The sequence below is a fragment of the Colius striatus genome, chromosome 15, assembly GCF_028858725.1.
Source record: "Colius striatus isolate bColStr4 chromosome 15, bColStr4.1.hap1, whole genome shotgun sequence".
In the NCBI taxonomy this organism is placed as follows: domain Eukaryota; kingdom Metazoa; phylum Chordata; class Aves; order Coliiformes; family Coliidae; genus Colius; species Colius striatus.
The window spans coordinates 18252996-18280424 of NC_084773.1; the positions used below are offsets into that span (position 1 = coordinate 18252996).

A 27429-nucleotide genomic window follows, 5' to 3' on the forward strand; every position below is an offset into this window, starting at 1 on the left:
CACACAAACCATTGGAATTCCAGCTCTGGGGACTGACGAGTAAATATGAAGTTGCACAGTATTTCATAGAAAACCCACAGATTTTATGCTTGCTGGGCTTAAGTTGATCCTTTGAGGCATGTGCCAAGAAAAACCTCTCGTATTAGCTACACCAAGATTCCTCCATCATCTAAGACTGCAGCTTGGTTGAGTTCATGCTTCATAAACTGCTGAGTTTCCCTACAAGCAGCCAGAGGCATATAATCTTTTGCTAAGCTGTCCATAAGGAGCTCTGCTAGCTTGGGTGAAGTGCATGTGTGATACCAGATTACAGTGAATAAGAATGGGAAGCCACAATGACAAAATAATGTTATAATATTAAAATAAATCAAATCATATACTGCTATTATTCTGATACAGAATTTTTACACAGCAAATTTGATACATATACAAGAAGTCAGGCAGCCCATTAAAATAAACTTCAGGGTTCCTTCTTTTTTTAATACAAACTACATCTTATTACATGTTTTGAGATGATCAGGTAGTTTTACAGCAACTCAAGTAACAAGAGCTTCTTCTCATCTTGGAATAGTAAAATAACAAGATCTCATAATGCTTTGAATATTGAAATGCTTTGGTTCCACCTGCCACTTTTTAAAAGTGCAAAATCTACATCTACTGGTTCAACTTTTACCCTAGAGATGCACCTAACTTACAAATACAGTTATATTAAGAAAGATATGAAACGTAAATACATTATTTTTTGGCAGTTGTCATATGCTTCCCACTATGCACTTATTCAACTCTCAGTTTGATTCAGGCATTCCAAAGTGTGAAAACGTGACCAACGTTTTCCACCCCTGACAGTAACCTTCGATGTTTTCATTTTGGGGTTAAGCTGGAACCATGAACACCGTGAAATGGTTCAGAAATCATTCAGCTCCTGCCCTCAGAAAGCAGAACTGCTTTAGCTGATGTCATTTCGCTCACCCCACGAATGAAAGCATCTGCCACTGCAAGTCCCTCCTTAAAACCTTGGCTGCTACAGCAGAGTACCTCATCTTCAGTTTTAATGTTGGTGAGGCAGGAAAGTATGGTAAAGGGTTTCCCCTGGCAAGTACTTTGTTCGTCACGACAACAAGACAAAAGAAAGAATACATCGAGTGTGGCTCTTTCTGGTGCAGAATGGCTCCTGCTAAAAAAAGACATCTTCTTTTCTGAAGTCCAGTAAACATCTGAATTTGGTGGGAGCAGTCCGTAGGCAGGCCAGGCCGGGCAGGCATGGGCAGGTGTGGTGCATCCGCCGCCCGGAGAAGGGAACCTGAGGACAAAGAGCACGGACATCAGCAATAGGTGAGGCTGGGGGCATGGATTTGGGTGAATGGGGGGAAACAGGGAACACCTCCTGCCTCCCTCCATGGCAGGAGAGCTGCAGCATGGAGACTGAGAGCAGACGGCAAAGCCGTATTGCATGGCCTGGTAAAGCCACAGTTAAGAGCAAAACGTAACGGTCCGTGATGCTGTGTAAATCTACATCAGTGACACATGTTCCATGTTTACTCCTGTTCCATAAAGGAGCCTGTTGTGAAACTGCACAGGCCTTCAGCATCACGTTTCATGGTGGTCACTGTGCAGGAGCTTCTGCTTGCCCCGATTCCTATGGCACGGAGCAGCCTGGCAGCTGTGCAGCAAGGCCTGGGAACCACAGGATCCCATGGTAAGGGATCTCTGGAGCCATCTCCCCTGACCTCCCTTTGATCCTTTTTGCCTCAGGGCACAGGTTTCTCATTTCATCCCTCCCTCCTCCAGCCATGCTCCGTTGCACAGAGCACACATATGGACTGCATTAGACAAATCTAATTGTGCCACGATGTGCACATGCACCGACACTCGACCTCAGGCTCTATCTTTTACAGGCCCTGTGCTCCTGCCAGTGCATGGGCTGAGCAGCACAGCATGGCACTGAGCATCCAGTGGGATGCCAAGAGGGAAGCAGAGAGGTACAATGCTGCCAGCTGGGCAGGCAGCTCTAATTCCCTCATTTCCAGATTTCTGGGTGTTTTAAGCTTGTGATTTTAATGTTGCAAGATCGTGCTGTGTTGGTGTGGAAATCTCTTAAAGTTGAAGGGAGAAAGTCCCACATATTCCCCTGTGTGCCATGCCAAGGGTCTACCTGACTCGACTCTCTGAAGAGCAGCCTCAGAGCAAAAGATGCTGTGGGCTTCCCCATGTCACCCACCACAGCCCCTCTGGCCCATTGCAAGCAGAGAGGCCACCAACCACAGGTGCTGGGGACTCCCTGTGGGAATCACAGCTCTTGGGTGCCCACGCACAGCTCTGCAGAGAAACCTAAAATCCAAGCTCCTTGGGCTGACTCAGAGGTACCTCTCAGCCCTCTGACAGCTCAAGTGATTTATGCAAAACATTACATTTGCTGCAAGGAATCATTCTTGTCAGCAGGACTCCCACGCAGAAGATGTGCCCTGGGCTGGGGACAGGCAGTGGGTGACAGCTCTGCAGGTTGGGCTCTTTGCTGGGGCATGTGGCTGCTGCCTGCCACGAGCCCGGGGTGATGCCCATGCAGGCTTTGCCACACCACATGTCCAGCACCGGCTTTTAATGAGCACAGGGCAATGGGAGTTTGTAGGGAAAAGGAAACAAGGGAGCTGCAGGAAGAGGCGAGACTGAGGGGAGGGGGGTGATATGCAAGATGCACAGCAGCATCCAAGCCACTGCTGTGCTGCCAGTTCTGCCAAACCTCACCTGCCTGGCCCTGCCTGCACACCCTGCCTCTGCAGTGCCAACCCAGATGGTTAACAGCATCTTGCCAACGCCATCTAGTTGCTAAGAAGAAAAGCAGAAGGTGGAAACCCAAGTGCCAGCTATCCATCTTCTCCAGGGTACCTCCAGGCCTCCCTGGAGGTCCCTGAGGCTGTGATATGGCCATGGTGGTGCCTGATTTGTTCCTGATCTGCAGGCAAATGAAAGGTTTTGGGGCACAGGGCACTTGGTCTCCCCAGTGCTCCCTACCCAAATATATAGGGGAGAAGAACTGTTGAGCAAACTCTCTATCCTTCAAAATACCTAATTCCACATACTGCAGTAAATCATTTTGCTTTCTGTTTGTCATGAAGAGCAGTGGCATGAGGAATCTAAAATTAACCTCATAAAGGTTTTAGACACCAGTGACTATGACTGCAAGTCTGCAGTGGACAGGCATCTTCTCTGATTGTAATCAATGCAGGCAAATAGCTTAAAATACATCAGAGAGTATAAATTATTGCCTAATGGCAATAAACTCATAAAAAAACCTCCTAGAAGACAATTTCTCTCATCCTGAGACTCCTGTAAATGCAAAAAGCCCTTACAAGAAAAATCTGTTAAAACATCAATTTGGTCCCCAATATCACAGCAGAAGGTTTATAAATTTAACTGTAACAACACAGAGTCATGGACTATGAGAAACTGAGAAAACCTACCAGAGATGCTGTGCTGAGAAGTGAGGCTTTGGTTGAGATAATGAGAGAGGCAGCTAACTAATCTACATTTATTGCTCTGATATCTTTCACAAGTAATGACCCTTGGGCCAGATTCTTCTTTGAGGATAGCTCTGAAGACCACCAGGTTCTGAGACTCCTGGGTAATAGCCTCTTCAGCCTTTTGCATCACTTATAAATAAACAGCCTTTCTCATAGTACAGTTAATATACATATTTCATAGTCTTAAATGTATTTGTTAATATAATTATGTTAATAATATGGTATGTCATATAATAATGCACTAATCTGTAACTCACTCTGTGTATGTACACAAGCATATATGTTTTAAATTAATAGGTAGAATAGAAGCAAAGAGAGCCCGTGCTGACTTTTCTCAAGTACATATGTGTGTCAACACCTTCTCAATGGCTTTTGAAGGCACTAGTGGCTCTCAGCCCCTGGACCACAACATGGCAATTGCTGTTGTAGCTTGTGTAATGAAGCAAACCAGCAACAACAAACTAATAAGAAAACAATCCGAGACATGTGTAGTACTTTCATCCTCAGATTCTCTTCAGCATAATTCTGACAGTAATGTATTTCCTTACGTAGGTACCTTCAGTGCTATTTCCAGACAGACGCAAACGAGTGGCTATTGTAATGCATGGAATGTTCCCCTCTTTTCACCATGTACAGTCTGGAGGCAATGTGATGTACAGCACAGTGTATTTCTGCTCCTGCCCTGTCAGCTCCAGTCCCACAGCCCCCCTGTCATCCCCCCCCACCCCCGGTGACATACTCACTCGGTGACTCAAAGGATGGCACTCCTCTCCCAAATTCCCCATCGGTGTGCACATCCGCAGGCTGCGGATCCAGAGGCTGACGGCACAGCACATCCCTCCTCCACACTGCTGGTCTCGGTCACAGGCCTGCAGTTCAACACAGCATTAAGCAAACAAAATGAATAACAGATATATTCCAGAAATAGGGCAGATCAGGTGCTCAAGAGCTGCCTCTGACACCCCACAAGTTATCACGTCTCATTAAGGCGGAATAACAAGATTTAAGGCTGATTTGCAATGCTTGTGTCTCCCATGGATCTGAACATACAGGCTCCTGGCACATCTCAAGAGTTGAGCCCAGGATGTATAAAGCTATGACCACATGCAGAGCTGCTCAGGGCCAAATCCAGACCTGTCAGTGATTTACAGTCCCAGCTTCTGAGCACCAATGGACTGTGGCACACAGCATCATTTTCCCAGATCAGAGCCTGGCTGAGCTAGGGCAGATGTGAGGTCCAAGCACCTGAAACAGTCAGGAATCTAAAGCTAAAATAGGAAATTATTCATTAATTTAAAGACTTTTAAGCATCTATTCTTTCTAGTTTCTTATGATAATATCTGATGGCTGAGTGCCTTTGGAAATGAAAGGCTGCATGATAGTTTTATTAGAGCAGTCCAAGTGGAAGGAGCTAAAACAGAAGTTTAAACGTGGATTCTAGGATTACATATCTTAAATGTGTACTAGAAAAAGCTTTGCAGAAGTGTCCACATCCAAGAAAATGCTACTGTGGTAACATTCTCCCTGCAAGGAGGAGGGGGGAAATATTTCAGCTGCTTACCCAATACATCTTAGATAAGCACAATCCAAAAGGCAAACTACTGGGTATGTTTTAAAAACCAGAAACCATGAAGAGCAGTTGACATGTTGAGGTTTGGAAACAGATTATTGCACATCTTTTGCCTATTTTTTTAACCCAGACCTTATCAGACTTTTTATTATATGGATTTAATGCAAAAAACCCCCACCCCAGTCTCCTTTCTCCAGTGAGAAACATCATTAATTAAAGGTTCTGATTACACCTCAAGGGCAAGCTTAATTAACTGACTATTCTTTTAATGTCTGATAGCAGGACTGATAGACCAAAGGCATTGGTCAGCAGTACATAAACTGGCAAGTTGTAAAAAAACTACGTAAAAGATGATAACAGCTCTGGGGAAGGCTGTGTATCAGAACAATACTCTCTTGAGGAAAGAAGCTTACAGATCTTACTTGGGATTTTCATGATGAATGCCACTAGACTGTGCTCTACTGGGCAAATATTTCACTAGTGCAATAAGCAAAAGCCAGACCAAAATATGCATCCACAGATCAGACAGTAAATTAAGAAAAAAGCTGTTGTATTAGGGTCAAGCCACTAAATAGTGTGTATAACCCAAATAGCTAGCGTTCCTCCTAAAGATGTGTTTAATGAAGCAGACCGCTCTATGCTACAGGTGAGCCCAAATGCACAAAGTACTTGCTTATAAGACTAATACAGATGTCAAACTGCCACTGGATAATGTTTACTTTTTAATGTCTTTATCTCAAAAAAAAATTAGTGCTCTAATGGTATAATTTTGCCCTAGTCACAAAGAAACCACCTACATCTCCAGTGATTGTGGCTTCTGCTGGCACGCTGGTGTCTGCTGCTAAGCTGGAGTCACAAGCTCTGCTATTCCTCACCAGTCAGCTCCCAACTCCCTTCTTTTCTCAGTGGTATATCTCCAATCCCATTCATCTCCATGGGAATGGTCCTGAAGTACCACTCAGCCAGGAAACAGGTCTCAGTTATGTCCCAGCAAGCAACGGTATCTCAAATACTGTGCTGAACAGTTTCTGGTTAAACCCCACATAAACATACATGCATCTGGCTCAATTTTTAAGTCTTCCTTTCAAAAAACATATTACAAGTTTTGAAACCATTCAATCCAAATGCTCCTGCCCACATCTTATCGGCAATATGTAATTCATACTGCTACTCCTAATCTTCACAGGACACAACAAGAAGAACATTCCTGTCCAGCACCTCATTTAAACAGAGTTCTGTAGAAATTTCAGCTTGAGGGAAAAGTCCCAGGTCAAATGCTGGGTTCAAAGGCAGGAGGTGAACCACCACTGAAGTGAGGAAGGTTTGAACTGAGTCCTCAAATTGCAAAGGAAAGGCACCATTCGGGTTAAGTGGATGGGGAAAGGCAACACCTACAGCAGCTTTCTCTCATCTGAGGTTTGCCCATTCCTCAGAAGCCAAAAATGCATCAAGGTGGTTTAAGCAGAAATGCACTTCAATAGCTAATAAAATATCATTTTCTAGCTCTAATCTATTTTTGCTTTTTGAATCTGCTTTTTCCTTGATCTGTTATTCAGTGCTTCATAATTACTTTATTCAATAGATGAATTATGCTTTAAAGGTGTAGCCACAACTCTAGCAACAGACTGGTCCTCTTGCTGGAAATATTTCTACTTAAAGGGAACTTTAAATTATCAACTATTAAAATATTCCTTCACACTCTCTGCTCTGAAAAATTAATCAATCCTGGGAACTGAGCTGACATCCAGAGAAATGCCTACAAGCTGTTTCATGGACTTCAGTGAAGTCGGCACAGGGAGCTTGGACAGCCACGGCGTGGCTGCTGTGGTACAACTTCTGACGGTTACAAAAGAGATGTAAGCTCCCGAAGGAATGCAAGCACTGGGTTATTAATCCAAAGCAAACACACACACACACAAAGGCATTTTACTTCAGAGTGATGCAATGCTTTGGGTTAAATAACGTCTTCGGAAAAAAAATATTTTCACGACCAAAGTAAATCTCAAAACAACAACAACAACAACGTTTGCAATGACTGGCTGTTGAGGAAAAAAACCCAGCACAGTCATACTCAAGAAAACCCCAACAAAGCAGCGGTTTGCGATGATTGCAATGCCAGCACTGCCCTGAGCCCGGCGGGACTGGAGGAACTCGGGGTGCACAAGCAGGCGGTGCAATGTCGCGAGTCCCCTGGGGTAGGTTTGGGGGACAATGCCGAGCTGGGGGCAGCTGAAGGCAGCAAAGGGGGGAACATGACGCCGTGGGACAGCCTCCAGCCCTGGAGAAGCAGCTGGAGTCTCTGCACACTCACGGATCGGTCTAGAGACACTCATCCTCCCCCTCCCTGAGTCCAGGCATCCTTCACCCCCAAGGGACAGACCCCTCACAGTGGCATCTCTCCTCATTCCAGAGATCCGCAAGTCCGTGTATCACCCACCGTAGAGAACCCCTCCCATGTTCTGGCATCTCCCACCCTAGGCAGACTCCCAAGCTCTGTTATCACTTAGTCCCGAAAGAGTCCCAGCTCCGGACATCCTTGACCCCAGAAAGATCCTCACGTCCTGGCATCACTTATCCCAGACAAATCCCCAAGCCCTGGCATCTCTCATCGCTTGGCACAGCCCTCCCGTCCTGGCCGTCACCCACCTCGGAGCGATCCCCCGCTCCGGGCGCATCTCAGCCTACGCGAGACCGCTCAGTCCGGGCATCGCTTCTCCCGGACAGACTCCCCGCGTCCCGGCAGCGAGCCTCGGCAGCTCCGGGCATCCCTCCCGGCGGACAGCCCTCCCCTGTACCCCGGCATCGCTCATCCCGGGCGGTCCCCACGCCCCGCTCTCACTCACCGCAGACGGACCCCAAGCCGAGCCATCCCCCTCCCAGCCCCCCGCCGCCGCTTTCCCGCCCGGTGCCGGCGCGGCGGGTCCCGTCGGTGCCGCTCACCCCGGTGATGACGGCCCCGTGCCCCGCCGCCAGCACCAGCGCCAGCAGCAGCAGTATGAGCGGCGGCAGAGGCGGCGGAGCTCCGCGCAGGCTCCGCATGGTGCCGTCCCGCGGGCGCGGGCGCAGCGCGGCGCAGCGGAGCGCGGCCCCCGCCGCCGCCGTTATAAAGCCGAGGGCTGCGTGAGTCACCGCCCGGCAGCGCCGCGGCCGCGGGCCCACGCGCACCGCACCGCGCCCAGGTGCGCGGCCGCGGGACGGTGCGCGGAGGGGGGACAGCGGACGGAGCCGGGGGGTGGCGCTGGGCGAGGCCCGGGGGATGTCTCGGGGCTGGTCACGCGGCATCCCGCAGCAGGTTTGGGGCATCCCGCAACACGTTGGGGACACCCCCGCAGGAGGTCTAAGGAGTGGTCCCGGCTCTGGCTGGGGAACTTCCTGAAGCAGGTTAGGGGGATCCCACAGCAGGTTAGAGCACATCCTGCTGCGGGTCATAGGCAGCCCACAATCACTATCTCGGCTTCAGTGCCCGTATCCCACTCTGCTTGTGCTCCTCAAGCTCCCTGACCTGCGGCAGATCCAGCAGTTCTGCCAGCCCCAGCCTCAGTGTTCCCCTTGCTCCTCTCTATGAGCAGGAACCATCTGCAGCCCCCACCAGGCCCCTGCTGAGACCCAGCACTGCTGTGGGCATGGCTGTGGTGGGGGAACACACAGGCTGCACCTCACCTTGCCTGGGGCAAATTGAAGCAAATTTACCCCACAGGTGCTGCAAGAATTGAGCCAATCTCAGTTCCTGCTTAATGCACTTAGCCCAAGAGGTGCCAACACTGTGTAAAAGGTAATGCTCATGTGTACTTCTTCACCTTACTCCTTTGTGGACTCATCTGAGCATCAGGATGATATGGAGTCCCAAACGCCTTTGAGCTCATGTTCTCCTGCTCCCCCTTCTCCCTGCACTTCTCTGTGCCACAGGCAGTCCCTGCCCCTGCCTGGACCCTCCCACAGCATCCCAGGAGCAAGGGAACGAAAACAGCTCTCTTTCAGCAGGACTGTCTCCCACCCAAAGATCTAGGGGGAGGGTGATGGGAAGGAGACGCAGAGGGAGCAGAGACTCTCATTTCAGAGGCAGTGCACCACTAGCTCCTCTTCCAGAACTAATGCCAGGCCATGGTCTGATTGTCTTGGTGAGCTTATTCTAGATATATACTGCTTAAATTCAACACACAAGCGGGTTTAATGACTAGTGGAACTACCTTTGGGCACCGCTGTCCCATGTGGAGGGAGGACATCAGAGCCCAGTGATAGTGAAAGACCCGCAGAGTTTCCCTGCCTCTCACTGTTGTTTTGATTTCTTTTCCTTGTTCTCCAGCTCTTTTTACTTACTTTTTAACTTTCCTCTCCCTCCAAACTCCTTTTCTGTCCCTTTCCTGCCTCTTTGTTCCCACGCCTGTCCCTCTGGTCCCCCCGTGCCACCCCCCGCTCTGCTGCGTTGCGTTCTCACACATAGATCTCTGTTTTCTCAGATTTTTCAAATTCTCTTTTCCCAACCAGGAAGGCTGAGCCTCTGCAGAGCCCACATTTCCCCAAGCCCTCAAACAGTCTCATTCTTTGGCTGAGGCAAGTGTAAGCACAGCTGAAGGAGATCGTGTCACGGAGCGAGTGTCTCGGCTCACTTGGGCTTGGCTCAGTCCTGGGCAGGAGCTGTCGAATCGATTCCTTAGCAGCATCCCCTGGGGGGTCAGTCTGTCTGGAGGTGTTTTCATTACAAATGTGGCCTTTTTGGGTGCTTATGACTGTTTTGTAATAGGATACTCAAAACAAATAGAGCCTGAGTAAATAGAACCTTACTCCATGGATGTTTTTAAAGGAAATTGGGATAAGCCAATTTTGATGTGAATGTATTAAACCTAAGTGGGATGGATCCTTGTCTATTGTAAACCTGTCTGAACCATCTAAACCAGACCAGGATTAGCTTGTTTTAATTTTTTGTTGCTTCCTAGAAACTAAAAGTGAATATAAAAGATGAATGATTATTTTCACACTCCCCAGGCACCCAGAACTTTAAAAGCCAAATGATCATTTTTGAGTCTAAACCTGCAAAAACACTACAGAATTGAGGGGAAATAAATAGGGGAAAGGGAAGAATTTGGTGTGGTTTTGTGTAGACTCAGTCATTTCTTGTAAAAGCTGTTTTGCATAAAAGGTATCAGTTATGAAAGGCTGCCAGTCATCAGCCTGAAAGGGCACTACTATACATTAAGATGGGTATGCTGCAGATTTAATAGCGTCCACACTAAAGCAAATATTCTTCCTACTAGCTTGTGCCAAAACTGGTTTGCTATTAGATCTTACACACCTATATGGGCTTTAGGTGAATCTAAAACTGGAATGAAACATTAAATCCAACTAAATGTCTGTCAAGGAGGTGAATCTGAATTTCAGTGTCATTACTTCTTAGATAATTGCTCAACTGTAAAAGTAGTGAAAATCCACAAGGTGCCTTCAGTGTAAATCTTCAGATTCCCCATCTCACAAATGCACTGGAATTTCACAAGTTCTTTGATTTCTTTTGATCCACTTGGAAGGACAGCCTCATGTTGGTTTTCTTAATTGAAAAGGCTTTTTTGCATGGTTGGGTTTTTACCAAATCAATTCATTCTCAAATATATAACATTTCTCTTAGTATTTTTGTCTTTGCTGGTGCAATAAACAAAACACCCCAGAGCACACCTGAAGACATGAGGGACAGCATGTGTAACCCAGCCTAGTGCAGAAGCAGCTTTCCAGCCATTCTCTTCCATTATCACAATTCACACAGATACCTTCCCCCTTCCTTCACGGAGAACACTTGTCCAACTGACATCTGTGATACTGCCCCGGTGTAAATGAATCCAGAAGTCCTCAGCTGCTTTAAGAACCCAGCGTGAAATACCTGGTTTTAGCTTTCAGTGCAGTTGGTAGCACTCTCTGATTCTTCTCAAAGCCTCAATTTTACTGAAAGCTAACTATGAGTAGGCATTCAAATAATTATCTGGCCTATTCAAGTGATAATGCACTACAGAGTTTACAGATTTTTGAAGACTATGACTGTGAACACATCAGCCATCTAAAAAGATAATTTTCTCATAAAAGAAATGAGAAAAAGCATATAATGCAAGACAGGAGAATTAACTTTTTGTGCTATAAACTCTCTTAATAATGACAGTATCTAATTTGTTTAATCTTTCACACTGTGTCTCCAACAATGGCCTGAATTCAGCCATTCAGTGGTGGAAGTTTGCTGATTCTCTCATAAAGGAAGAACATCCTCATCTACATCAGATGCTCATAGAGATTTATAGTCTAGGTATGGAAGTTCACTCAAATTAAATTAAAGAATTAAAGGTATGAATCACCCAAGGTATGAATTAAATCAGTTGTCTTTAGTGTCTGGCATAACCTGAACACACTTCATGCAAGGATATCTGAACCTCTAAGATGTAACCACCCTTCTCTCACCCATTTCTGCTTTATGTCAATAATAACATTCAGTCAAGCAGAGGTCAGCCCAACTCATCCCCCTCACCAGCCAACAGCCCAAGACGCTTCTTGATCTTTTTTCCTCTGTCTTGGGGATTGTACAGAAGGCATAAGAGGCCCTTTCTGCTTGTATTGTCATTAATTTGGATCCCCAGCATTTACATTTATGGGATTTGAAGTTGCAAAGGTTTCTGTAAATTACTTCTAAGTTTTCTACATCTGATGTGTCTGAAGTTGGCTGATGTCTGCACAAGTTACCAGCAGTGGGCTGGCTGAGAAATGGAGGCTTCATACCTATAGCTCTAACTCAGGCTGTAAAACTCAGCTGGGATCTGAAGGGTAAATGGCTCAGCAAGTCCAGGCACCCACCAGCGTGATCCCAGATCATCCAGACAGTAGTTTGCGTCATTGTGTAAGAGAGAAAATGAAAGGCTATTTAGGCTTCTACGCAATTCTCACACTTGTCGTTGCCTTTGGTGACGTCCAGGAGGCTGCTGCTTGTGTGAACTTGCAGGTACGTCCGAGAGGTCAGCAGGTACCTACCCCTGGGGTGGGATGTGGGTGAGGAGGCAGCATGGAGAGCAGCGTCAGCACCTCCACCTGCAGCTGCCAGGAACCAGGAACCGTTTACTGTGAAGGGGCATCTTGCCACCCACAGTCCAGAAGCCACAGCAGGGTTTCTTCATGATTATCACACCCCAGGCTCACATCTGGCCTCTTCTGACATCAAATAAACAAATTAATTTGTAAAGAGTTATGAGAGAGGTGCAGATTTTAGGATTAGAAGAGGCACTGTAGTCTGAATCCACACTAAATCAAGCCAGGGGACCTCATCAACACGTGAAGGGCAGATGTCAGGAGAATGGGGCAACACTTTGGTGTCCAGCAACAGGACTAGGGCTAATGGACATAAGCTGGAACACAAGAAGTTCCACTTAAACACAAGCAAGATCTTCTTTACTGTAAGGATGAGGGAGCCCTGGCACAAGCTGCCCAGGGACAGTGTGGAGAAAACCTCCTTCTCTGGAGGTTTTCAAAACCTACCTGGACACACAAGGGGAACCTGCTTTAGCAGGGGGTTGGCTGGATGATCTCCAGGGGTCCTTTCCAAGCCTGACCATTCCACAGTTCTATGACTCTAAATACAGAGAGATGAAATGTGTTTTAAATAATATCTCGAGAGAAATCATGCCTTGACTTAAAACAACAAAGAAGTCACCATTCCCCTGGGAAAACTGCTCCAACTCTTAAAACCTCATTTCCTGCTTGAATTTCACTGATTTGGACCACCAGATGATATTATGCCTTCTAATATGAGCAGTTTTCATCTTCTGCATGTAATTATAAGCAGCGAACAAATTCCACTGCACCTGTTTGTTAACGCTGAGCCCTCTTACTCTTTGGCTACAAAGCAACATTTTTACCCCCATCAAATTATTCTGATAGCTCATCTCCAAGCCCTTTCCAACAGATCAACAAACTTTGTAAAGGTTCTGGCATGATTTCAGGCACATTCTCACCCCATATGATTAGCCACACGACTCTATTCTTAGTTTTGTATTCTTGCAGACCGAGTCAACTACCGGCATGTAAACAGAAAGAGCCTTGTGAATACCCTAACAAAAATGAAACAGATTTGCTGGAATCTTCAGCGACAAAAAAGCATCTCTGAGTGTTTTTATTTCAGAGGTCAGATAAGAATAGTTGTAATGAGCTGCTGTTCTGGTGGTATGTTCTTAGTGCTCCTTGTGTCTCATTACGCTGCTTTTCAGTGCTGCCGTTGTCATAGTAGTCCATGAAGAACCTTATGTAAGGAAGAAGATGATGGTTCTGCAGTATGTTAAAAAAGAGCATTTAACAGATAAGTGCTAATGTTCTAGATTAGGGATTCTTACTCCCTTACCCTGCGCTGGATCGTGTAACCACATGAATCATTTTGATTGCGAAGTTCCCCCGTCAGCTCAGAGGGATTGAAGTGGAATATTACAGAGTCTGCTGTCAAAGAGAGGCAGCGGTAGGAAAAGAGAAAAGCTGCAAACACAGGAACAAAGCTAACAATTTCCAGTTGCTCTTGAAAAAAAATCACTCCTTTGACTTGTACACAGATTGATTTATACTTCTACACATCCGTGAGGCTGCATTTGTAAAGTCCAGGGCAGCACAGTTCTGAGCGGTTCAGTGCGAGCTGTGGATTTATGTGATGGGCAGGGACTCAATGCCTTTCTGTAATTTTCAGATATATCTGTAAAAAATGTAGATTTTTTTTGCCAAGAAGGTGCAGGATTGGTTTGGGGAGTTAGCTGCAGTTTGGGGAAACATTCTTTCAACTTGTTTTCTTCCTACTGCTTGCTATTGGTAGGAAACATCTTTCCTTTGCATATCAAAGTGGGTTAGTGAGGTGTGGGTAGGTGACAGGACATGCTTTTTCCCTGCACACTTGAACCTCCTGAGTGAAATAGTTTTCACTGAGAGTGGACTTACTGGGCCATAGGGGAAAGAGATGGAAATGCTTCCATAGCCATAGAAGTCTACTAAATGCAAGAACCTCAGGCAGGTTATTCAGGAGGGCATCGTTGTAGCTCTGCTACAATGCAGACAGGCAATTTATCACATGCCTCAATAGGAGATGATTGGACCAATGCTGAGCAGGTTTTGTAAGCCCATATTTAATAAAAAGAACAGCCCACCTTTCCTCCCTGCCAGGGCTCTCACAGGTCCCTCTGGTCCCTAACAGTTCTTGTTTTCTCGGTGGGTCTGTGCCTGCAGCCCTGGGTTGTGCTGCCTGCAAACCTGCCCCTGCCTTCCCCACTTGCCCAGGCACCACACAAGTCTCCTCTGTGTCACTCTTCACGGAAAGCAGCGGTAGCACTATGAATGCTGCTAATATCTGGCTTCCCACTATCTCCAAGAGGACCAAGAAGAGGTCACTTGTTCAGTTTCCATGTGCTGCAGTGTGCTTGTGTTGCATGGCTTCCTCAGATTGCCTGCAGCAAGCAGGCAGACTTTTTTTTCCTCCTTAACACACAGTTTAGTTTCTGGTTTTGGTTTTGTTGTTTTGCTTTTCCAGTCCTTTGCTGGAATGTGGTGGCAGCCAGCGAGAGAATACAGGCCAGGTTGTGCTCCTGCCCCTATTAGCATATTATAGTCAAGTCAGGAAAGAATTACCCTTGGAGGCAATACCCAGCAACAACAGACAGTTGTTTGGTTTTTTCACATCCTGGGTCTTGCAAATTCCCAGAATCATCTGGAATTTCACCCCTAGAGTCCCTTGTCCTTCACCTCCATTCTGTCTTACTGTCTTTGTGAGGTGTGATGGCTGTAGCTTTTCTCCTGTTAATTTGGAGCATTTATGGCAGGTCTGTGGTGTGTAACAGGGTGTTGGGGTGTGATTTGCAGGGAAGGAAGTAGAGGCAATAGTGCAGCTGGGACCACGTTTCTGTATATCCCTCTGCATGGAGGTTCACCACTGCCAACAGGGGATTAGCAGCTTCACGGCTCTCCAGTCTCCCCTGCAAGTATTCCCAGCAGAGCACAGCCAAGGTCCCTCCAGGGTGTGGACTACTGCATTCCTTTTTTCCCTTTTTGTCCAAATGCAAGATTGCTCAGAAAGGTGAAAATTCCAGAGAAATGACACGTTAGCAGAAGATGAAATCATTAAAAGCCCTGTGGGGATGGCTGCAAAATGCTTCAGCTCAGCAGAGCCACCTCCAACAACATGGAAACATCACTGACTACTGTCTTAAGTATGAACTTAGCAAATGATAATGTCTTACATTTCTGAGAAACTCATTTCTGGGGTACAAGCAGATCAGGGGTGACAACTGTGATTATCTCCACATACTCACATTAAAGAACAACTCTGGACTAGAGATGAACTCCAACCCATGGCTTGGTGATGGTGGAGTTTTGGGGCTTTTGTTTTCTTCATATGCAGAAAATAAAGTACTAATGTGGAGCTTAGATCCATGTGGGCTATTCTCAGGAAAAGCCATGGAGCATCACCAAGAAATCAGTGTTGTGGTTTTATCTTTCAGCTGAACACAGGGGCCCCTGACAAAGAGCAGTCACTAGGGTGAGTCCTGCACACATGAGTGAGGGCACTGCCCTGGCTGCAGTCCTGCAAACACTGAAACCACTGGCTTGGCTGAGTTGGTGTGACAGAAAGGGTCACACAAACCCCAGGGTGAGGGCAGGAGGAGGTGGCTGATGACAGGAGGCAGGCAGGGAAGCCCTGGCTGCCTCTACAGCTCAATATGCCCGCCAAGCCCTGGCTTTCGAGGGAAGAAGGGGACTTACTGCATCACCTCCTGAAGACGAGCCACTACAAAGGATAAATTATCCACCTCATCCTCCTACTCCATGCTCTGTTCTCCTGCCAGCTCACTTTTCAAGAGCCACTAGTGCAAAGGGCAGCTAATTATTCCAGGAATTCAAATTGGTTGCTTTTATGGCAAAGATCAAACAAAACCAAAACCCCAGCAACTCAGGCTGGTGTTGACTGCCTGCCTCAGCAGCCAGCCAAGCGCTGGGAAGACACACTTCATCCCCTGAACAGCTCGTTATCTGGGTAGAAGTCACTAGACCACAGATGGGGAGGAATGGAGGGAGAGACACACAAGGAAGGAATAGGGCTGAGGGAAAGGAAGTGGCAAAAAGGAGCATGGCTGGGGTATGAGAGGTGAAAGGTGCCAGAGGTTGTCTCTGCTCAGTCATGCAGCCCAGCAGCACCCTCAGCAGCAGCTCTGCCATCTCAAAACCACTTTACCAGGTGCTGGACACTGTCTTAATTCAGTCTCTTGGCACACAGCACAGGGTTTGAGGCTGTGCACACCCGGCTGGGCTCATCTCTCCCTACAATGTGCCAGCCTTGTTACCCAGCGTCCCCAAGCTGAGCACATGGATCCCCACCATGTATTTCAATGCCCAGGTCCACACAGTGAGATTTCTCCTTTTACTGACTATGCCAAGACAGCAAAGCCACCCCAGGGACATGTGGCAATGACATTTTCTATGTCACTCTCTTCCACAAAAGCCAACTTCTGTCACTGAAGGAGCCTCTCTCCTGTGACCAGGATCCCGCAGAAACAGCTTTGCCTGAGGGTAACACAGTTGTGGTGAATGGCTGAATAAGACCAGAACACTTTTTTTCTTGTTGCCTTGACAATACACTCGAGCTTGAGAGATCTATTTTAACCCTGTGCTGGGGTAATATCAGCTGATGAAACCTTGCTAGAATCAAGCAACTAGACTCCCAAAACCAAGCTCTCATGCATGTGGTAACATTATCAGGATAAGTGGGCTTTGGCCCCTGGAGAGTGGTTGGTTGGTTGCCCGGGAAGTCTCCACCTCACTCTAAAGGCTGGATTTTCAGGTACCATATAACAACTGTCTGCCTAGTACACAGCTATTTTCCAAAAATAGGGCTTGCAAACACCAAAAATAACCCCAAATGTTCAGAATGCTCATGTTCTTTAGCTTGAGCCTCTTGCAAAAACTGCTGAGTCAGAAGAGGACCTGCAGCCAGCTTCCACGGGCTCCGGGTCTGTGTAACCAGCAGGCTGTTGCTTACAGAGAGCTATAATTCATATTTTGCAGAGTGCTGCTGCTTTTACATTGTCATTAACTCCAATCATGGCACATCTAATTTAGGAATTCCTTGGTGACCAACACATTTCAGTGCCATGGCAGCAGTGTGTGAAGCAGGGAGAAGTCAGTTAGGCAAGGTTTCCTAAGCTCCATCCATTACTTGCTCTCTGAGGAAAAGCATCGTTTCCTACAGAGACTCCTCTCTTGATGGCTCCACGGTGCAGCAGCAATGGGCTTTCTTATGACTGCCTTTGCCCAGACAGAATTGTCTTGCAGTGCTAGAGGTTCAAGAGTCCTGTTTCTGAGAAGCATTGAGACATCTGCTCGAGGTCTCTCCAGGCACGGTTGCATGAGCAACCTGTCGGATGCATTGAGAGCGGAACAGGCAGGTACTGCTCCAGCTCTTTCTAAATCCAGCTCTTTCTAAACCCAGTTACTTAATTTCCTGTGGCAAGGCAGAGCAATTACACTACAGATGATGAAATATTTCCTTCAGTTTACCCTAAATTCCAGTGAGTGATGTAACCAGCAATCCCTTAGTTTTGCATCGCCAAACGTGGTAAGGAGCAGGGATGAATCAGCTCTCAACAGACCACTCGAGTGTTTAAATCCCCTCTAAAACCTTCTCTGTTCTACCCCTTTCAGTTCCCTTTCACATCTGCCATCGTGGTGTCCTTACAACGCTTCATCCTGCCAAGGTTAATAGTCAGAGCTGGGACCGTTCCAGCTCATTTCGTTGTCTTGTCTGAGATGACATTTTAAGCAGCAAGTGCTTTGTGTTTAACTGGCGCAATGTCAAGTGACTTACCTCTAGCAGCCAATGCTGATAGCTTGTTCAGGCAGAAATCTGCTAAATGGCTTGTTCACGTAATTATGATAATTGCCTAGGAGAAAAGATAGAGGAGTGTTATCTTCCATTGAAGAAAACACGTAACTGTTATCCCGTGCTGACCTTCTCCTGCTGTTCCCTCTCCCGTGTGAATGAACGTTATTAGCTGAAACTTCCCCACGTCTGCTCCTTGTTCTGCCCTTCCTGATTACAGCTTGGTATGACATGGCCAGCAATTTGCATGGACATGGATTTTACTTTTCCTTAACTGCACAAACAGGATATTCTGCTGCAAGTAAGGCCAAATAGAGCAGTGTATTCCACCATGAAGATCATTTTCTCCAAATGAATAGTCCCATTTGTTTAACATTAACTTAGGGGAAAACAAAGTAAAGTGTGTGTTTCAATAAATCAGGAACTGAAAGAAATCACTCCATACATTATCATCTTTATCAGCATCTTAAACAACTTCCTCTGCCAGAAAAGCTGCCCAGAACGAGGACGGGAAGAGAAAACTTTGCCACAACCAAACCCTAACTTGAGTTCAACCAGCAGCATCCAGTAACTAACTCCCTGTCCCCTGAGAGCTGGGGCATTCCTTTGGCCTTGGGATGGCTACAGTTGTTTGTGCTTCCTTCTCTAATCCAACACAAGCCAGAGAAGCTCTTGAGGTTTCTATGTACAAGGACAAATTCATCACGACTCTCTCAGTAGCAAGAGAGACCAATGTCCCTGCATAGGAAATACCATCTCCCTTTGCCTCAGCTTCCCCACTGAGGCTTCTAGCACGTTGGATGTCTGCTCTTATGTATAGTCCCACTCTTTGCTGCACCCTAACAGCTCTCATTTAAACGACTGAAACCCCACAGATTGCCCTCAGATCCGCAGGCCATCAAGAAACGCCGAAGTAGGCTGCAGCAGGCAAAAGCTGTGGCCGCAGTGCTGGGAAGCCTTTGAAGCTGACATCACTTGGGTTGGAGGCGTTTTGAACTGCAGAAAGGAAGCGATATAAAAAGAAAAGGCTTTTATTCTGACAGTCAAGCTTAAGCCTGCCCTTACTGTATGTAAAGTGCAAACTCTGAACTTAAAGAGGGAAAAATAAAAAGACTGGATTCAATGGACAGTCAGGTTTGACTCCAGCTCAGCTGTCAGAGGAATAAAGCCTTTGAAAAAAGAACAAACCAAATCCTCAGTTCTTTCCCCCAGCTTCAGCCCTGACTGTTTCAGCTTCAAAGGCTGGGCTACGCCATGGGTTATGCCAAGGGGGTCCCACAGGGGAGACCGGGGATGCCCCAGAGCCTTGTGCACTGAGTCACACCGTGGCTTTTGCTCAGCACTGTGGGACCCTCACTCTGGCCAGTGTCCCTGCATTAGGCTGCACCCCTAGAACTCTAAAGGAAAGAGGCCTCGCTCCCCTAGCCTTGCCTGATGGTATTTCTCCCCTTTGAGGTTACTCACGACAGTGCTGGGTTTGAGCCAGTGCCCCTTCTCATACGCTCGTTTGGGAAATGAGTAATTGCTGTCTCCGCTTTGCACCTCCAGCATCTGCTTCTACACTTGCAGACACGCACTGCTGCTCCAGGCACGGGGGTGACAGTAGTGTCTGCTGTGGCTCCAAAGGCAAAGGTGTGTTAAGGAAATTTGCATGTAGAGACAGCAAATCAAATCGGGAGAGCTGGACATGGAGGCAAAAAAGAAAGAGGCTCATAATTACTTGGGTTGTATTTGCCTTTCCAAAGGGCATAACATTTTATGTGATTCATTAAGATTAGAGCTCTGGTGTATTCATAAGGGCTGCATTAGTATGGAAATTAATGTCTCTAAGGCACATGGCTGAGCTTTGATGGTGGTTCCCATGAGGCTGTGCAGGGCCAGCCCTTGGGTGACACAAAGGCATCAGTGCTCAGCATGGCTTGGCCAGCTCCAACCTCCAGCAGGGGCTTGCTGTGCTGCTGACGTGGTAGCCAAGGGCACTGGCAATCCCAGCTGCAAGCTGGGCGTGCTGGGACTGGAGGGAGGAAAGCAGTGGTCCCGGGCTCTTCTGTGCACCAGAGCAGACATCACTCACCAGCACATCGCTGGGAGTGAGCAGGCCCTGAGGTATTTATCTGCTCCCACCTCAGCCCCTGTGGTGTTTTAATAGTGGTCAAAGCAGATAAATTAAAAGGAGAGAACTGAACTGCTGCTCCTGTTGCTGTAATCTTGCACGTCGATATTTTTAGTCCCAATCCCCATGGCTGGTGCTGCTCATTGGTAACAGCCAGGATGAGGTCACTGAGGCAGCAGTTTGGGTGCTGTAGACTGGTCAGCTGCAGAGATCAGGTCTGGAAGGTGCTGGTCCTTCCACAGACTGGACTGTGGCAGGAACATCCACTCCTTTGGTGCTGGGTGACATGCAGGCAGGAGCTGGTCCAGGTCTGGGCTGCACGATGCTGCATGTTGGATAGAGTACCTGCCCATCTCTGCATCCCAACCCACACATCACCCCTCCTGACATGATATTTAGTCATAGCTAGGAGAAACTAATTCACAGTTTGAAGTTCACTGAATATTAAAAAAAAAAAAGAGTATTTCAGGGTATTTTTAAGATTGCTGTATAATAAACTCCAAGATTTATTACTGTTCTACTCCTGCATAGCTGCAAAGGCTGTGAGTGATTACAGTTTTACAGCACCCTAACCTTTCAAATATTTGTATTTCATGTTGTGTCCTTAGCAGGGATGAAAGACAACTGCACTTGTCTGCAAAATGCCTCGGGTAAGACAAGATCATCAGGAAAATGGCAAAAAGTGAGGTGCGTGATCCACGCTGCGCCGACTTCCCTGTCACTTTCACTCCATTTATGAGCAGGAAACATACTTTTACTGCACCCCTGCCTTCGGATTTCATCTTCTGCAGGAGCTCCATGGCCACAGAGGTTTTTTTGCTCCTTTCACTTTGCTATCTGATAGCGACCACTCTGAAAAAAGCCTTTCCTCTCTGCCAGCCCATGGCAGCAGCAATTCCACCCAGTGACGCAGGGAAAGAGAATAGCTGCGTGTTCCCAGTGTCTCCAGCCCAACCTCATCCGTTAGTGAACTGAGGCTGCTGCGAGCATCCATGTGAGGCTTTGGGCATGAAGCGAATCTCTGGCAAGTTCACTCAGTAAGATCTCACAGCCTTTCCACAGGCATACATCTGATGTATGAAGTCATCATACATCACAACCTCTAAGACCTTTACAAAGGTGGTGTTAGCTTTGTTATTCCATACAGAAATGGAGCTTTTCTACTACATATATATACACATTATTTTTTCATCTCACCTTGATCTTTCTGGCAAAACCATCTCTCTCCAACACTAAATCTCATTATGAGCTGAAAAGACTGACGGAAACCACACAGCTGTAAGAGAAGGAAGCGTTAAGGTTGTTGGTTTTGTTTCCAAAGCATGAAATAAGGTATTGAATAATGAGTTTTTTCCTTGTGTTGCTTGAGCTCGATGGGGAGATTGCTACAGCTGATTCCTCATCTTGTATTTAAGGTCATTTGGTCACATATCAGGTACAGGAGACCCACATGTCCCTTTGTGCAAAGGGAATTAGAAGCAAAAAAACCCCCATGAGTACTGAACTGTGAGTTCATCAGAAACTCAGTCAAAGGGAGCCTGTGGAATAAACTCTATGATCCCTCATCTCCCAGGGCTGGAGTGGCTGTCTGACCCAGGGCACACTGTTGGTTAACCAGATAAACCTGGGAAATTCTGGGCTTGGCTGCCCAGAGACTGCACATGATCTGCCAAAGAAACTGTTTCTTTCAAAGCAGAAATGGTCACCAACAAACTCCCCATAGGAGGAAACAATAACCACAAACTTTCTCGTTTGGACTGGCCGTGTTACAAATGAACTTTTCCCATTCATACTTGGATTTCATCACATTAAGAAGAAAGGGAAGAAACACTGCAATACGAGAGAGACTGTCAAGAAAGAGCAGGGCAAAGTAACATTAATCATTATTAATAACATTTCAGGAGATCCTTTTCAAAAATAACATAAGCAGCTCACTTAACCTCCTATGTCAGAAACTGTGATCCCACATCTGGTAATTCTAGAATAAGGACCATTAACTATTAATAACAAATGCAAATACTGAAGGAAACAAAGTGTATTGTATGGGCAACTGAACTAATGGGCAGAGAGTACATTATCTTAAGCAACTCTTATTATTATTAAGCATTTTAAAAGAGCTTTCTCAAACACATACCAAGACACAAACCCTCCTTTAGGAAGCTGCAATAGTACCAAAGACAAAACCAACAAAATCAAGAAAACTGTTGCAGCTCTTTGTACGCTGAAGGGGACTCACAAGACGTCCCATTCATTCTACCTCCAGCTGCAGCCAAGTGCTCAATGCCAGCTCCTGTATCCCCCCTGTGTGAGAACATTTGGTAATCAACAGCAAAATGTTGCCACCCCCTAGTTCCCACATTTCAGCCCTAAGCAGGATTCATGCTGGGAGGTGCAGCAAGGATGGATGTAAACCTCCCTCAGCTTGCAGGAGCAGGATGCAGAGCAGCCCTTGGAAAAAGGCAGGAGGCCTCGATGGTTTTATTTTGCTCTTTAAATGTCTTTTTCATGGCTTAACTTTATAGCCTTGGGTTCATGAATCAGTACATGGCTGAAATTGAAATTATGGGGGGAAAAAGGTACCAGTGCATTTATTTAGATTCATTATCTGTCAAGTGTTATAAGACAGATTAAATTGGGAAGCAAACTTTAAAACCATTCTTCTGACACGGGTCACAGGAGTAAGCTATCAAAAGCTGTGTCAAAGGCACTGTAGCTGGCAAGAAACATACAGCATCTCTATGATTCTTCCCTTTATAAAACCCAAACCATAAACAATAGAAACAAGGGAAGGGAGAGAATATAACTTCATTAGAGCAAACACGACAGAAACTTAATAATAAATAATAGCTGTCATCTAGAAAAATATGAGGAGCCGTTTTCAAAATCATTAGCTCTAATCACAAATGAATTTTTGCAGCTTCTTTTCTATTTTGCACCACCGTAATGAACTCTGATAAATTCAAGGGACTACATGTTAAATAAAGAGATAGAAGGGTCTAATTTGCTGCTTCATTAAACCGGCTTATTTCTGGAACGCCTTGCGTGCTGCTCTGAATTTCCCATCTCTGAAAGGTGGAGACAACGAACTATCTGTCTCTAATGTAGTGTGGCACACAATTAGGGATTCAAAAGGATGTGAATCTCTTTCCATCACAGATACACGCAGCGATTATTATTTTATTACCAAATCCCGTCAGCATTACATATTTCCAACTGCTACCAAGACACCTGACTTGCATGTTGAGTTTGCACAAAGCATCATCAAAACAAAAAGAGGCTGATGGAGCTTATTTACACTCCATTATTCCTTCTTACATGGGCCTTCAGCAAGTTTGGTACAGTTAAATATTCATGGAGTCCAGCACTGGAGATTTGCAGCCAGGCAGGATATATAGAAGGTGGCCTGTCATTTGGATGTATTTTTAACCCCGTGATATAGCACAAACCCAACTTTACAAACTCTGCTTGCAAATCACCAGAGCCTTTAAAGAGGATATCTGATGTTATCTGTAGTCAGTAAAGCACTTTCACACGTGGATCTGAGACGCTGTCCTTCTCAGGGGTGAATTTGAGTGTCATTAAAGAGCTTTCAGCTTCAACTGAAACTTGATTGTTTTCAGAACATGCAATAACCTAAAAGATCTGTAACGTCTCCTTGGTCTGGCTTGAAATGGACACACAGTAGGAAAGTGGTTGAAGCAGTCTTGGAAACATAAAGTCTCATACACCTGACAGGATAACACAGGTTTTTCCTTAGATGCACTGTGAGCTTGGGTTTTGCTCCCACAACCAGAATATACACTCTCCTGGTCATCTGAACAACAGCAGAAGGAAATGATTGAGGCATTTAGGGTTGTATCCTGCTGTTGCATATATACACCTATGGTCAGGAATACCACTTATGGGGCTGCCAAAACAGGTCTGCAAAATTCCTGCTTGCTCTGCAGCCACTGAGCAGCCCTGGGTTTCATCCTCCTCTCCTTGCCCTTCTCTGTGTGAGATGCCCACAGCTGGGAGACAGCAGATGTTGTATCCAGGGCTGACAAACTTTCTTATCAGTTTAACAGTCATTATTTTATACAATTTTTTTCAATGATAATGTATGTGAAATTGATTTCAATGGTAGATCAGTATCACTAGTAAGAGAGCAGGGTAGCTGTGTGAGGAATCTATGGAGAGTCTTCAGTGCATACTGCTTGGGATACCAAGTGCAATTGAAATGCAAAGCACAGTAGGCTTTCTCTTTTGATGACACTTAGTGAGAACCTTCCAAATATCTGCAAGCCTCGTCAAAAAGCAGGAGTTTGAAAGAGATGTGCAAATTTATCAGTGTGAATATGACAGAGCAAATTGGCAGGATGTAACTAAAGCCAGCCCTGCCCCACTGAGGTACACGCACTCAAATCTAAAGCAGACAGGCACAGTGATCTCCCATTATGCCTTTTGCTTCACTGCCATGTGATCCTTCATCCTGCTGATGGAGGACCCTCACCTCTGCACACATACCCATGTGTGGGTGGCTTCAGGTGCAGCACACACACATGTCCAGGGAGTGTGTCGAAAGCTATCAAAGGCTCCCACACAGATTTACCAATGACACGTGCTGCCCTGTCTCATCTTTAGAGGCAAATGACGCAGACCAGAGTAAAGGTTCATGGTACAAAGAAAGATGGATCCAGCCTCGAAGATCTATGAATAACTGTGATCACCTTCTCATGAAGAACAGTGTCTTCAGCCACTTGCAGGACCCAAATTGCTGTGCCAGCATAAAGGAAAGCAAGAGCTGTAGTACATTGTATGACTACAGGGTGCAAAAAGGAAAGAAAGAAACTACCCAGAATATTGGACTTGAGGATTCAAACTCACAAGTCAGGACATTCAAAATCATGGTTCCCATAGCACCCATAACTTACCCCTTTGCACATATGTCGTGTGTACTGCTGGGTATGAGGTTATATTTATGTCTTGCTCTTTCTCTGCCAGAAGCAGAGTTATGGCTGTTGGGGGACCCATAAGTTTGATTTTCCTGACTTTCATGCATTGAATCTTTAAGAAAGGAAAAGAAAAGAAACCCCACTCATTTGGATGGTAGCACACACGTCCCTCTCTCTCTCTGCCTTTATTTCCACTTTCTTTTCTGGTCCTCTGCCACTTCACAGTCAGTTAAAAGTGCAGACCTTACACACACAAAGAGGAATAGTTGTTAAAAAGAGGCAACCTGTGCCTTCTTTGGAAGAGGCAACATCTTCACATACAGTTCCAATCTGTAAGGAACCTTGCTGGGGAGGTTGAATTACAAACACTAAAGCTTTCTCAATAAGTTTCCATTACTAAAATACTGCTTGCAGCCACCTTTTAAAATAGACTCTACCACTTTCTTGTGGATGACTTGCAACAGTCTTGAAGACACAGCTATCCCTGTCTGGAATGTGCTTACAACATCCATTTAAAGTTTATTTAGAATGTAACTGTCATTTGCAGAAATAACAAGCCATGGAGCAAGCCAGAACCCCTATTTCAAAGCCATTTACCAGCACACATTGCACTATGGCATTGAGAGGTGAAGAGGACTTCATTTTCCTCTTCAGTCTGCAGTGGTAGCAGCTATTAAGTCGCCTTTTTGCTGGAAATAGCATTTGGGAGATTGGCACATACTTTCAAAGAAAATTTCTTCTTCTTTTTCTCTGTTCAGGCTTATTAAGTAACTCCTGCTGCACTTGCTGAGATGTGGTTACAGTGGAAGGACTGTGTCTTTGTGAAGGCTGTGGGAACACATGAGATGGTTCCCAAAGACTTTGATAACCCGCAGATCAAGTCCTAAATCACTTCACCTTTTCGGTGCCTCCCACTGTTCACAATTATCATGCTCCCACTCATCATGGATAACGGCAGCAGCTACAGCAATACATGTGTCCAGGTATTTGGTCACAGCTAACTGCAATAAAGAAGTAAATAAATAGCACTAACAAAAGTTAATACTTGACATTTTGATGTTCAGTCGAGCACAGCTGCAGCGGTTCACTTTGTAAAGTGACTGATGCTTTTCATTCCCTTCAGTCATTTATTTATAGGAAGAAGATGAAGCAAAATAACCTGGATGCTGCTGTTGTGTCTCTACACTGTGATACCTTCCTGTGGAAACCCTACCAATTAAAAAAATATGCTTTTGATTTGATTTCCTGGAACACGATGTTATTTTCAACTCCAACACGGGCTTATTTCAGATGCTTTGAACAAATAAAGATGCAGGGGAATGTATTACATTTGGGAAAATCATCCAAATGGTAAATGTCTTTTCAAATAAGTTATAATGATATTTCAAGGGCAGTTTAGACCTATTCAAATTGCATATTCTCATTACCATTCTTAGCAACAGGCATAAGTCCTTCAATCTCCATGTAGTTTTGTTACTCTCTCTCCACAATTTTCAATTTCCTTACAACTATTCAGCTGATTTATTATTTCCCTCCTGTATTTTAAATGCATTGTAACCCCATGCATTTGTTTCACTTTCTCAGCTTCAATACTCAAGGTCATTAATACCCCCCAAAACATCCTTTGCTTATACCACGACTTGAAATGTGCTCTTTCTTGCCCAGTGGCTTGTTACGTAATTACCAGTGGTGATATCATCTTGTTTTTATAGTTTTATGATTAAAGAGATAAAAATGAACTCAATTGAATAAAATGTAGAGAAGATTCTTGCAATATCTGTGGCTCTGCTGCTGCTCTTGCTGCATAGGCAACGGAGAGCTGCAGAATTAATCTTTCTCAATGTGTTGCTTGAAAGTTAACTAATATGAAATAAATATTATAGTATTAACATTTGGCCTCTCTGATGAAGTGCTGCTTAAAGATGCTTCAGCTTTTAAATCAGGGGCATTGTACAGAGAGGTAAAGTTCGTGCCACTCGAGATGGTTCCATTTTGTCTCAAAGATGCAAGCATCTCTGCCAGCCACATTCCCCCACTCCCACCTCAACATCTCCGTGGGTCACATTTGGTTGACACAATCCCCTTGCTTGTCCTGGAGCTGCCTGAGCATGACATGTTGAGGCAGCCCCTGGGCACTGCCCCATGGGTCCCTGCCACAAGGAAGCACAAGCCTGGGCAGTTTTGCTGTAATATGCTACTTTGTGATTCACCCAAGGCTCTAAAACCCTCTTTGTGCTACGCTGCAAACATGGTGGCTGATGGCCTTCTGCACAGGTGGCAACCCTTCCCTATGTACAAAACCAACCTTCCTCCCCCAGAACACCATGCTCATCCTCCAAGCACATCATAGATCCCTGGGAATACACCATTTGTGAGAATTTACAGTGTCCTGGCTCTGCTGATGGAAACAGCCCGTCTGAGTGCAGCTGGCT

General features: G+C 45.8%; 1 protein-coding gene across 1 annotated transcript; it reads right to left on the reverse strand.

Moving 5' to 3' along the window:
- Nucleotides 1-565: 565 nt before the first annotated feature.
- PROK2 (prokineticin 2) lies at nucleotides 566-8127 on the reverse strand. Its single transcript, XM_062008485.1, has 3 exons — nucleotides 8029-8127; nucleotides 4262-4387; nucleotides 566-1300 (listed from the first exon to the last, which is right to left on the reverse strand). Exons 1-3 carry the CDS (start codon nucleotides 8125-8127, stop codon nucleotides 1175-1177), a joined length of 351 nt encoding a protein of 116 aa, XP_061864469.1. The 3' UTR covers nucleotides 566-1174.
- Nucleotides 8128-27429: the final 19302 nt, after the last annotated feature.

Excerpts from the sequence above, each read along its gene's own strand:
- PROK2 (XM_062008485.1), bottom strand. The coding sequence starts at position 8,127 with ATGCGGAGCCTGCGCGGAGCTCCGCCGCCTCTGCCGCCGCTCATACTG. Across the intron at positions 4,388-8,028 it reads ACGGGGCCGTCATCACCGGG|GCCTGTGACCGAGACCAGCA; the intron begins GTGAGCGGCACC and ends GTTGAACTGCAG. Across the intron at positions 1,301-4,261 it reads GCCATCCTTTGAGTCACCGA|GTTCCCTTCTCCGGGCGGCG; the intron begins GTGAGTATGTCA and ends CTTTGTCCTCAG.